Source organism: Microcebus murinus, chromosome 2 (genome assembly GCF_040939455.1).
Source record: "Microcebus murinus isolate Inina chromosome 2, M.murinus_Inina_mat1.0, whole genome shotgun sequence".
In the NCBI taxonomy this organism is placed as follows: domain Eukaryota; kingdom Metazoa; phylum Chordata; class Mammalia; order Primates; family Cheirogaleidae; genus Microcebus; species Microcebus murinus.
In genome coordinates, this window is record NC_134105.1 from 7,088,281 (window position 1) to 7,100,113 (window position 11,833).

An 11,833-nucleotide genomic window follows, 5' to 3' on the forward strand; every position below is an offset into this window, starting at 1 on the left:
CTCTCTGGTTTGAGATGGGTGCTGCAGGGCTGGGCTCTGGGTCGTCCCCCGACTTCAACGCAGCTCACCTTTGTTTTTTGGTTTTTGAGGCAGAGTCTCACTCTGTTGCCCGGGCTAGAGTGAGTGCCGTGGCGTCAGCCTAGCTCACAGCAACTTCAGACTCCTGGGCTCAAGCGGTCCTCCTGCCTCAGCCTCCCGAGTAGCTGGGACTACAGGCATGCACCACCATGCCTGGTTAATTTTTTCTATTTTTAGTTGTTTGGCTAATTTCTTTCTACTTATAGTAGAGATGAGGTCTCACTCTTGCTCAGGCTGGTCTCAAACTCCTGAGCTCAAGCAATCCTCCCGCCTCGGCCTCCCAGAGTGCTAGGGAGGGCAGGTTTTTTACCCAATTTTACAGATGAGGAAACAGAGTCCATGGAGCCACCTCATGCTCCCCGTCCTGCTAGGGCAGAGTCCCTAACCTTGCCGATATGGGGACAAGATAGGTCTTAGTTGTGGGGGACTGTCCCGTGCATGGTGGGCTGTTCAGCAACATCTCTGTCCTGTATTCACTTAGATGTCAGTAGCCCCCCAACCCAGCAGTGACAGCCAAAAATCTCTTGACATTGCCAAGTATCCCCTGGGGGCCAAATCCCCCCCAGTTGAGAACCACTGTGCCCCGGATAAGCTCAGTCCTGGGTGTCCCAGTACCTGAGGCTTACACAGGACTTTTGAAATCAGGGTGACTGGTTTTTATCTCCTGATTTTGCTGACAAGAAAAGAGGCACAGAGAGGGAAAGTGACTTGCCCAGGGTTACCCAGCAATGTCTCCCAGCCCAGTGCTCTGCAGTGTTTAAGTGGGGACCAGCCTGTTTCTTATCCTCCCAGGGTGTGAATTCCACTTCTGCCTTTCTGTGGCTTTGATTCGGTGATGCCGACAGTTGCTGCCTGGTGGCACGTAGATCCAGCGTCCCCTCCAGGCCCTGCCCCAGCAGCCCAGCTGGGTCTTCTCTTTCCCAACCAAGTGTTTCCCAACCTCCATGCAGGGAAGACGTCCCGGGTGTGGCCCGCAGCTTCCGCTTCCCCTTTCCCTCCGCCGAGGTTCCGTTTGCGCAGTGAGCAGTGTACACAGAGCCCAGTGATATGCTGGGAAACCGGCTCTCCAGTGGGGGAGAAACCCCCAAACCCTGATTTGTGGTGTTTGCTAATTTCTGTGGTGTAAATACGCCCAGTGTGGTCAAGCCACCAAGACCCTCCCGAATATGGAGTTGGGAAGAAGCATGCACGGTCTGAGCTGGGGCCAGCTCGCCAGGCTCTCTGCCCGAGCTGCTCTCCCTGAACCCCCACACCCCTGCCAGCCAGAGTGTCATCACCCCCGTTTTACAGAGGAGGCTCGGTTTCCCGTGTGAGGTTAGATAGTGAGGGAAGTGGCATAGCCCAGGCTTGAAAATCAGCCTAAATCTGCAGGTTTTGCCAGGGGAGACATTCAGAGCTGTTCCTAGCCCTCAGAGGTTGGCCACCTTCCCAGGAACCCCTCAAGCCTGGGGCTCCCACTTAGGAGTCCGGCCCCTGCTTAGCCTGCACCCCACGGGCTCCCCAGCTGCCAGCTAGTCGGGCCGCTGGGCTTGGGTGAGTGTTGTCGACTCAGCACAGCCTGTTCCTCCTGCTGCAGAAATAACTCCCAGGGCACAGGGACAGTGGCTGCCCGTTGTTTAGAGAAGATCAGCGTATGCACACGTGTGAGCTCACCCACGGTCACCCCCACGGCCACGCTCGTGCACGGGCTCACGTTTAATAACAAGTATGAACAGGTAGCAGGTGTTGAATTTATTTTCACAGCCATGCTGCCACACACAGGCAGTATAATTAGCGCCCCCATTTTATAGCCCCGGAAACTTGCGCCCAGAGAAGTTAAGTGACTTTCCCAAGGTGGCACAGCTGATGAGAGTGGCCTGGGACACAACCTAGGAGTGCCTCTCCTCCCCACCCCCAGCACACACACTAACCGTGCCACTCATAGACATGTGTGTGCACACTTCACACACCCTCATGGCTCTAGATAGGGGTGTGCGAGCCTTGTGAACACACGCTCACACACACAGACACGGACCCAGCAGGAACCTAGAGGATCCAGCCAGCGGCTCTGCCAGGGTCTCTGCTCCTGCCCGGCGGGAGAGGCTGGGAGGAGAGGCTGGGAGCCGAGGGCACTGGCGGCTGGCTGGGAGTCTGTGTTTTGAATGCACCTCCTCAGTGCTCCGCCCCTGTGGGGTCCCCGCCCAAGGAACAGGACTCAGGCTGTATCTGTGCCACCCGCAGCCTGTCTGAACTTTGCAGCTTGTGGCTTTGGAGGAGGGAGGCGGGCTGTGACCTTTGAGGGTTTCTGTTCTGCCTGGCTCGAGCCACCAGCAGCAGAGAGGGTGAGGCACAGACCAGAAAGCCCCTTCCGTGGGGGTTGTGAGGAATAACATTTGGAGGCTCCTCCTCCCCTTCCAAGCCCAGAGCAGGGCTGGGGGGCGGGGAGTGGCCCAGGTCAGACCCCCTGAGTGAAGGTTCAGCATGAACCTGAAATGCCCTCTAGAACGGGGTAAGGCAGCCCGGTGGGTGGCCTTCTGGGGAAGCGAGAGGGCTCGGTGGCAGCACGCAGCCCTGGCACACTGCTCTGGGCTTGTCCTGTCCCTGCAGCGGACCACCTGTGTGGTTCTGAGCCTGGAACTCACCCTCTCTGGGCCCCCGTGGCCTCATGGGACGGCTTGCACAGGATTCTTCCAGTCCCAAGGCAGAGGGAGTTAAGGGTGGGTCTCAGCCTTTCCCTGGGGCCAGGGTACCTGTGCCCTCTGGTCCCCCCCTCCCCCTGCGGTGCTGGCGAGTCCCGCCAGCCATACACCTGCCTCCATCCTCACTCTGCCTGAACCCTCTCTCTGGCCCTGCGCAGGCCAGAGGTCAGCTGGTGAGGACATGGCCCTGCCATCGCCCTTTTCCTGGGATCTAGCGATCACCAAGAAGCCCAGGGCAAGGCCTTGAATTCCTGCTCAGTCAGTGTGGACAGACAGCAGCCTTGGAGTGGAATTTCCAGATGCTTCCCGGCCCGGGTGTCTGGAAGTGGGGACCTTGACTTGAGTCTCCAGAGCTGAAACCCCAGACACCCAGGAAAGGCATTGTGGCTGCCCAGCTGGGCTGTGTCCTAACTGTGACCTCGGCCTCTGTGGTTCACCGTGTCCGTGCCTCGGTTTCCACATTTGCAAAGCGAGGGTAACACAGGGGTGTCGGAAGGCTCCACAGAGAGAGTTTCTGGGGGAACTTTGGCACAGTGCTGGGCACTAGGTGGCACTCAAACGGCAGCTAATATTTTATGATTATTATAATATTCTATGGGGAAAAGATATCAGGAGACGTCACAGGGCATCGTGGGGGTGGACTCCGGAAAGGGGAGCTGGGACAGCACGGCCGACGGTCCCCAGTGAGAGGGCTCCCTGCCCTGGATGGGTCACCACACTTTTTCTGCAAAGGGACAGGCAGTAAAAATTTTGGGCTTTGTGGACCGTATGGTCTCGGTGACAACTGCTCAGACCTGCCTTTGTAGCAGGAAAGCAGCCATAGACAGTGCGTAAAAAAACCAAGTGGCGTGTTCCAATAAAACTTTACTTATGGACCTTAAAACTTGAACTTCACATAATTCCATGTGTCACAAAATATCATTCTTTTTTAAAAAAAATATTTTTTTTAGCCATTTAAAAATGTGAAAACCCTTGGCCGGGCGCGGTGGCTCACGCCTGTAATCCTAGCACTCTGGGAGGCCGAGGCAGGCGGATTGCTCAAGGTCAGGAGTTCGAAACCAGCCTGTGCAAGAGCGAGACCCCCGTCTCTACTATAAATAGAAAGAAATTAATTGGCCAACTAATATATATAGAAAAAATTAGCCGGGCATGGTGGTGCATGCCTGTAGTCCCAGCTACTCGGGAGGCTGAGGCAGGAGGATCGCTTGAGCCCAGGAGTTTGAGGTAGCTGTGAGCTAGGCTGACGCCAGGACACTCTAACCTGGGCAACAGAGTGAGACTCTATCTCAAAAAAAAAAAAAAGTGAAAACCATTTTTAGCTTGCAGCCTGTACGAAAATAGAAGGCAGGCTGGATTTGACCCATGGGCAGTACTTTACCTACTTCTGATTTAATAAAATCTTTGTATAAGCTTACTATGTAACAGGTATTGTTTTAAGCACTTTAAAAATATTCAGCTTTTAATCTTCACAACAACGTTATGAGATAGGTTATTATCCTCCTTTTATAGATGAAAAATGGAGGCACAGAGAGGTTAAGCAACTTGTCCAGGGCCACACAGCTAGTGAGTGGTAGAGTCATGATTTGCCCTCCTGTGGGCTGGATTCAGAGTCCGTGCTCTTGGCTGCTAGGCTGGGCCACGTCTCTCTGTGCGGATGGGGTGACCTTAGGAGGAAAGTCACTTTCCTTCTGTTTCCTTATGCAAAATGAGGATGGGAATCCTGCCCCAGCACTAAGACACTTGGTGGGCAGGCTCGCACTGCACTCCAGCAGTGCAGCTGGGGCTCGTAACACAAACAAAAGCCGGGGAGAGTCACACCTCCCCACAAGCGCCCGTGGGGAAGGGCGTGCGGGTGTGGGCACAGGTGTGAGCTGCCAGGTGCTGGTGGCAGGAGGCGCAGGAGGCGGTGAGGAGGAGGAGGGCAGAGACTGGCCTGCGGGCTGACCGCTGCCCCTCCCCCTGCCCGTGCAGCCTCACCTGCCCGCCGATAAGGCCCGGGGCGCGCCAGGCCTGGAGCAGCAGCACCTGCTGACCGCGGCGCCCAGCTCTAGCAGCAGCTCCCTGGAGAGCTCGGCCAGCGCCGCGCCCGGGACGGCGCCCGCCGCCAGCCAGCCGCAGGTGCCAGGCGCGGAGACGGCCGGAGGGTCTGCGGAGGCCCGGGCCAGCGCCGGGAGCTCAGGTGAGCGCGTGTCTGTCTGTCCTGCCTGGTCGTCATGGCTTCTCCTCTGGGAGCCTCCCTGCAGGATGAGACCTTCTTCCAGTTCCTGCACCACCGAGTTCCCTCCCCCCTCGCCCCCCCTCCCCCCGCCCGCTGGACTGGCTGCTCCTCCGGGCTCACAGGCCCTTGCGTTGTCCCCTTCTCAGGACTGTCAGACTGCATGCATAGCCACTGCCTGTGTCCTCCTGTCCCCTCGCCAGCCTGGGGACTCCTGGGAAGCCTGGATCATCTCATTCATCCCGTGCCACAGGCCCAGCACTGCACGTAGCTAATAACAGCAATAATAACAGTAGCTTATGCTCACTGAAGGCGTACGGCGCATCGGGGGCTGTCCCGGGCACTTTACGTGCATAAAATCATCCTTCACATCCATGCTGAGAGAGAGAGTTACTACTGTTATCCCCATTTCACAGATGAGGAAACTGAGGCCCAGGGAGGTTAAACAGCTTGTTCAAGGGCACACAGCTGGCAAACGGAAGAGCCAGGATCTTCCCTGGGCTGGCAGGCTCCAGAGCCCTTGGGTTGGTTGGGAGAGGGATGAAGAAATGATGCCTGCAGGGCTCCACTCCTGCGGTTGTTGCTGGGTCCCTTTGGGCTTGAGGAGCCAGGATCGTGGGGACTGTGTCCTGCTTACACAGTCTGCATTTCGTCCTGGACCTGGTCTATGACAGAAGTCACCGCTGGTTGGCATCTCTAGGGCCCACACTGGAGGGGCCCCCAGAAATCCTGGGGCTTCCTGGGGTTTGTTTGCAGTGGGGAGGTCAAGTCTGCTGGCCTGTGTCTCTCAGTCTCACCTGGCAGCTCCAGCCAGTGGAACTTCAGCAATGACCGTGACCTTGGGTCATTCCCAGATCCCTGCCCAGCCACTCTGGTGCCATGAGTATCTGAGCAGGACTCTTAACCCTGCCACGCCTCAGTTCCCTCATCTAGAGGGGAGCCCAGGCACCTCCTTGGCAGGGCAGGTGAAAGATGAGCCGCATTGTGCCTGGCTTGGCACCTGACCGGGGCCAGGCTCCCTTTGGGCCACCTCCAGATGGGGGCTGACGGCCGCAGTCCTCACCCGACACCCCACCCAGCTCATGCCCAACTGCTGCTCCCCTGGCGGCGGCACCCCTGCCTCTTGCCTGCACGAATGCCACCCTCGCCCGCAGCACCCGTTCCTACCTGTCACCTGACTGCCCACAGGCACTGATGTGCCCACCCCTGTTTGCCCCATCCTAGCCCACCCTCATCAGTGGGGGGTCTCATTAGGGCCCCTCATTCAACCTGAGAACCAGCTGAGGGAGGGCCTGGATCAGTGCCTGGAACAGAGCAGGTGGCCCTAAACATTTGTTGAATGAATGAATGAATGTGCTCCAAATACAAACTCTTGGTCTCTGTCCACCTCTTGAATTTATCTTTCTGATTTCTTAGCTACACCTGGTGTGGCCTCCTCCTTGGGCCCAGAGTGGACCCCTGACCATGCTTGCCCTTCCCCCCAACCCTCTGCCCCTTCTGCTCTGTGTTCCCTCTCGCAAGAGTCCCCTGATCCTCTCCCCGACGCTGCCTTGCCTCTGTTCTCTCCTCTCCCCACTGCCGACACCTCTCTCCACTGTGGGAACCTGTAACCCCCAGGGCCAAGCCCCGTCCGCCCCCGCGATGTCTCATTCGCAACATGCAAAGGCCACGGTGACTCTGGGTGACATTTGGGTGCTGCGGAGGCTCAGGGTGGAAATTTCCTTCCGGGCCTCTGATTTCAGCCCTTCCCCCTGCCAGCCTGTTCTGAGCAGAGCAGCTGGCCAGCCCCACACTCCCCCCAGGCTCCCCTGAGTTCCTGAAGTCAGGGGAGCCGGGCTGGGGCGAGGACCGGAAATCAAACAGCTGCCACTCATCTGGGCTCTGGCAGATCCCTGCAGCAGCGGCAGCGGTTGTCATTCCATGCCGGCTGCTATGTGTCAAGCTCCTCCCATCCGCCTCCTCAGTCATCCAGCTCCTCCCTGACCCGTTAGGAGACTGCTGCCCGGAGGGGCTGGGCTAGAAGGCGGGGTGCAACTGCACCCTGAAGTCCTCCCTGCCAAAACCCAGATTTTTAAATGTAAACACCTGAATCTTTTTTTTTTTTTTTTTTGAGACCGAGTCTTACTTTGTTGCCTGGGCTAGAGTGAGTGCCGTGGCATCAGCCTAGCTCACAGCAAACTCAAACTCCTGCGCTCAAGCAATCCTTCTGCCTCAGCCTCCCAGAATGCTAGTAGTACAGGCGTGAGCCACCATGCCCAGCCAACACCTGAATCTTAAATGTTGGCAGTGGATTCACTTTTAAAAATATTACTACCACGAAAGCCAAAACATACCTGTTGGCTGGTTTTTATCCATTCAACACTTGTCCCTGTTATAGGCACTAAGAATGCACACAGCAGGGAAGTCGAAAAGTCCCGCCTTCCTGGGCTCAGGGCCTGGGGGGAGGGGTGGTCACAAATAAGCAATAAATGATCCAGGAGCCAGGGCCCCCGGAGATCACAGAAGTGCGCAGGGACCCGGAGTGACGGGTAGAGTGGGGTGGGGTTGGGGGATCAATATCTCTAGGGAGGGAAGCCAGGGAGAGGGTTCTTCGAGTCGAGGCATGGGTGACGGGAGAGGGTGAGCAGGGAGGTGAGCGTGGCCGGCAGGAACCCGGGCAAGGTCTTGGGGTGGCAGGATTGGGGCGGGAGAGGGCAGGCTCCAGGTCAGGATCTGTGGGCCATGGTGAGGCCTGCGGGTTTGTGAGCAGCCAAGGCAGTGAGCCGCCAAGGTAAAGGGGCAGCCCTGGCTGCTGGTGGGGAACGGACTTCAGAGGGGTGGGGTCGAGGCCGGGACACAGGTGGAGGGTGTCCCACCAGTCCAATAGGGAGCGGGTGGAGCAGAGGTCCTCAAACTTTTTAAACAGGGCCCATGGCTGGGCACGGTGGCTCATGCCTGTAATCCTAGCACTCTGGGAGGCCGAGGCGGGAGGATTACTCGAGGTCAGAAGTTCAAAACCAGCCTGAGCAAGAGCAAGACCCCGTCGCTACTATAAATAGAAAGAAATTAATTGGCGCATGGTGGCGCATCCCTGTAGTCCCAGCTACTTGGGAGGCTGAGGCAGGAGGATTGCCTGAGCCCAGGAGTTTGAGGTAGCTGTGAGCTAGGCTGACACACGGCACTCACTCTAGCCTGGGCAACAAAGTGAGACTTTGTTTCAAAAAAAAAAAAAAAATGGGGCCAGTTCACTGTCCCTCAGACCGTTGGAGGGCCGTTGGAGAGTGCGGCGCACATTCCACACATGCGCACTGTGGGCCCGGGATGAGTCGGCTGCTAAGCAGGACAGGCAGCAGCGGCAAAAACACCCAGTGGGCTGGATAAATATCCTCGGCGGGCCATAGTTTGAGGACCCCAGGGGTGGAGGATTGCATGGGACAGTAGCAGAGCAGTGGGGACTTCAAGTGATCTTTGAAGGTAGTCAAGGCAGGAATTGCTGGTGGGTGGGTTGTGGGGTACAACAGTCCGGTCCAAGGCTCTGGACCCAAGCAGCTGGGGGAAGGGGGGGAACCGAACTGCCGTGCCGAGGGGCAAGCGGAGGGGAAATGGGCAGAAACCAAGAGTAAGGTCTGAAACCAGTGTGGTGGCACGTCTGTAATCCCAGCTGCTCAGGAGGCTGAGGCGGGAAGACTGCTTGAGGCCAGGAGTTCAAGACCAGCGTAGGCAACATAGCAAGATCCCTGTCTCTTAAAAAAAAAAAAAAAAGTTAAGTTTGGGATGACTGTAATTCTCCAAGAACAGGTGCCAAACAACTGTCAACCCCTGGTTCATTGAGTGTCTCTCCAGGAGCTGTGTAGGCTCCAGAGATACAGCAGTGACCAAGACAGAGTGGCCTCTGCCTGCGCGGAGACGTACAGGGTTGTTACACCCATTTTATAGCTGGGAAGACTGAGGCTCTGAGATGTTAAGTGACTTGGCCAAGACTACAGAGGCAGAGCAGGGACTCGAACCCAGAATTGTCAGACTGCAAATACTAGGCATCCTGGCCTCTGCAAGGAAGACAGAACTACCCCCTGCCCCTATTCTGGAACCCTAGACTTAGGCAATGCTAGAGGCGGCTCTACGGGGTGGAAAAAGATTTGCTGAGAATAAAGACAACCTCAGGGTCAGTGTTTCTCCTCCGTAGAGGAACGGTTTCCAGGCCCTTTCACGTTGATCCCGTGGCACTCAGATAATGTGCCAGTGACGGGGTCCTCACCTTGTATTACAGCAGTGGGCGTGGCCAGGCTGCCGCCGCCGCCTCCCAGCAGCATGGGAAAGTAACTTGTCCTCGGTGTCCTCAGCGCTTGACCAGTGTTCTGGAACGTGCACTTCCTGTCCCCACTCACCTCTCTGATTCTTTTTAGGGAGTGTGTTTTGTTCCTAGAACACTTTCATCTGCTTTATATAATTGGCTCCTCCCAACTGCGTGGTGGTTTGGGCTGGGCAGGTGGTAATGCCGTTCTTATTTGGCAGGCGGGGGAACTGAGGCACACAGAGGCTAAGTGACTCGCCCAAGGTCCCATGGCAGAGCTGGACTAGAATCTTGGTCTCCCGGCTCCCGGCCCGGTGCTCTTCCCCACGTCTTGATTTGCCTCCTGGGCTGTGCAGACATCTCCCAGTCTGGGACTCCTGCACTGACCACCCCCTCCCGTCTTGTGCTCAGCAGAGTCTTCCCCTGGTGGCCACGGGACCCAGGTCAATGTCACCTGCATCGTGAACGTCTGCAGCAGCTCCAGCCACGGCTCACGGTGCTCCTCGCAGGCCAGCTCCACGGCGGGAGACGCAGATGCCAGCCCCTCCGCTTCCCCGAAGGACGAGCAGGTCCCCTTCTCCAAGGAGGAGTGCGCCTTTCAGTCCCAGCGGGAGACGCCAGAGACTCTGCTGCAGAGCTCCGAGGAGAAGCCCCTGCCCCTGGGCGTGCCTGACGCCGGAATGAAGCCCAGTTAACCAGGCCTGAGCCCTGGCAGGGTGGCCCTGTGAAGGGGTCCCGGTCCTTCTAGGCCCCCACCCCAGGACTCTGTAGCTCTTTCTAGGCCAATTGTCTTTAGTGACCCCCCCCCCAGCCTCCCTCTCACCTGCAGGCTGAGGGATGAGACAGTGGGTCGTGGAAAGCCTCTGCTGTCCTGGCGTGTCCCTCTCGAAAGGCTGGCTGGGCATGGATGCGCGGGACAGCCTGGGCGAGGCCTTGCCTCTCCGTGGCCGGCCCCCGAGCTGGACCTGCGAGCTCGGCTTCTGGAGCCCTTGGTGTTTTCTTTTTATTGCCCTGGCTCTGGCCTGGCCTGGGCTTCCAGATGCTCCGCCATCCTCCCCCCGACCCGGAGGGGCTTGCCGGGAAGGAGGGACGCCGCGTGAGTCATCCATCAAGACGGGATTGTGCTTCAGCCTGAGTGCTGAGACTGCAGGACGGTCCCAGCACGGCAGGAGGAGGCCACTGTCGGATGGTTGGCGGGGAGGCGGTGGCACCCCTCTGGGGGACGGGGTCCCTCAGGTTAACTCAGGACTCTTGGAAAGCCCCACCTCCAAATTCACATCTGCTAGCTTGTCCTTTCGCACCGTGGTGCGAACATCGGATGCCCGGTGGGTCCAGGCAGGCCCCCCGACGCAGTGCCACGGCCTGGGCAAGATGACAGACTCCTCACCGGAAATCTCCCAAGTTTGACAGGTAGCAGATTAAACAGAAGTAAGTACCCTGCAGGCAAACAAGCCAACAGCGAAGGAAGCCAGACTCTGAGGGCCAGGTGCAGCCCTTCCCCTGCTGTTGTCCCCTCTGCTTCACTCCAGTACCGGCAGGCCGGGTCCCTCCTCCCTGGCCGCCTGGGGGGTGCTCCAAGGCCACACGTGCACTATCAGGGAATTTCAGGAACTGGAGGTGACTGAGCCCCACAGCCGCCTCTCTCCTGCTACCTCAGCTTGGACCTTCCTCCTGCTTCCAGAGGGGTGTGCGCCTCTCGCCCTGCCCCCACTCCCTGGCCCCAGGGGGCTGCCGAGCCACTGTGATCCCGAGTGGGTGTGAGAAGCCTTGTGTCTGGGCTGTGTGCTGTGGGTCTAAGCAGCCAAGGTCGTTAAGGCCAACGCCCTGCCTCCGGGCAGCCAAAGCCATCCATTTTGCCAACGGATCCTTCCCCACTGGAGAGCCGACCGGCCCGCTCCAAACACGTGCCCAGAGCCCGGCAGAGGGTGAGCTGGATCCTGGAAGGGAGGGAGATCAGGGACTGACTCCTTGAGAGGCTGGTCCAGTCTCAGGTACTTGGATCCCACGTTGATAAATTCCACTGGACTCGGACTTGGCAGCTGAACTACTGGCGGGCGGGAGAGCCCAGCCGTTACCATGGAGACAAAGAGGGTTTTCCCAGCCTGGAATCTTGGTGTCAGAGCGCCCGGACTGGCCAGGCCCGCCCACGCTGGTCCCTGCTCGGCAGTGGGGCGCGTCTGCCCCCTGGTGGGCAGTGCTGGGAGGACCTCAGGCTTCCTCTGCAGTCCCCGAGCAGAGCCTGTGGCCGTGAATTATTGCAAGGAGACTCTTCCGGGTGTGGCCTCTGTTCCTCCGCTGCATTGATCCTGAGAGCATGAGAGTTCGTACTATATGCTGGACAGCATTCCTGCTTATAAATAAACCTGCGTTTGTTTGTTTTATACGGTGACCCCTGGCTCTGGCTGGGGTCTGGGCTAGGTTTGTCTGTGGTCCCCCTTGCCAGCCACCAAGGTAGAGGGGGACGTGGGGTCACGGTCACTGGGGTCTGGCAGGCCTGTGTTGTGACTGGACCCCAGAGGCACCCCCATTATAGCTGCCCTTCCTTCCATCCTAGCCAGCCCTCTCTTGCCTAGACACAATAATCCCGAACTT

At 58.0% G+C, this 11,833-nt stretch overlaps 1 protein-coding gene across 2 annotated transcripts in view; it reads left to right on the forward strand.

Annotated features, from left to right (window-relative positions):
- The window catches only part of TNFRSF1B (TNF receptor superfamily member 1B), a 36,326-nt gene extending 24,704 nt beyond the window's left edge, over positions 1-11,622 (forward strand). The window contains exons 9-10 of one of the 2 annotated variants that reach the window (XM_012785322.3): positions 4,728-4,935; positions 9,656-11,622. In XM_012785322.3, the coding sequence (XP_012640776.3) occupies positions 4,728-4,935; positions 9,656-9,936 (489 nt within the window). In that variant the 3' untranslated portion in view covers positions 9,937-11,622. Of the gene's footprint in view, positions 1-4,727; positions 4,936-5,120; positions 7,062-9,655 lie in introns of those variants that run through there. The other variant, XM_075994110.1, reaches the window with a different exon arrangement.
- The last annotated feature ends 211 nt before the right edge of the window (positions 11,623-11,833 follow it).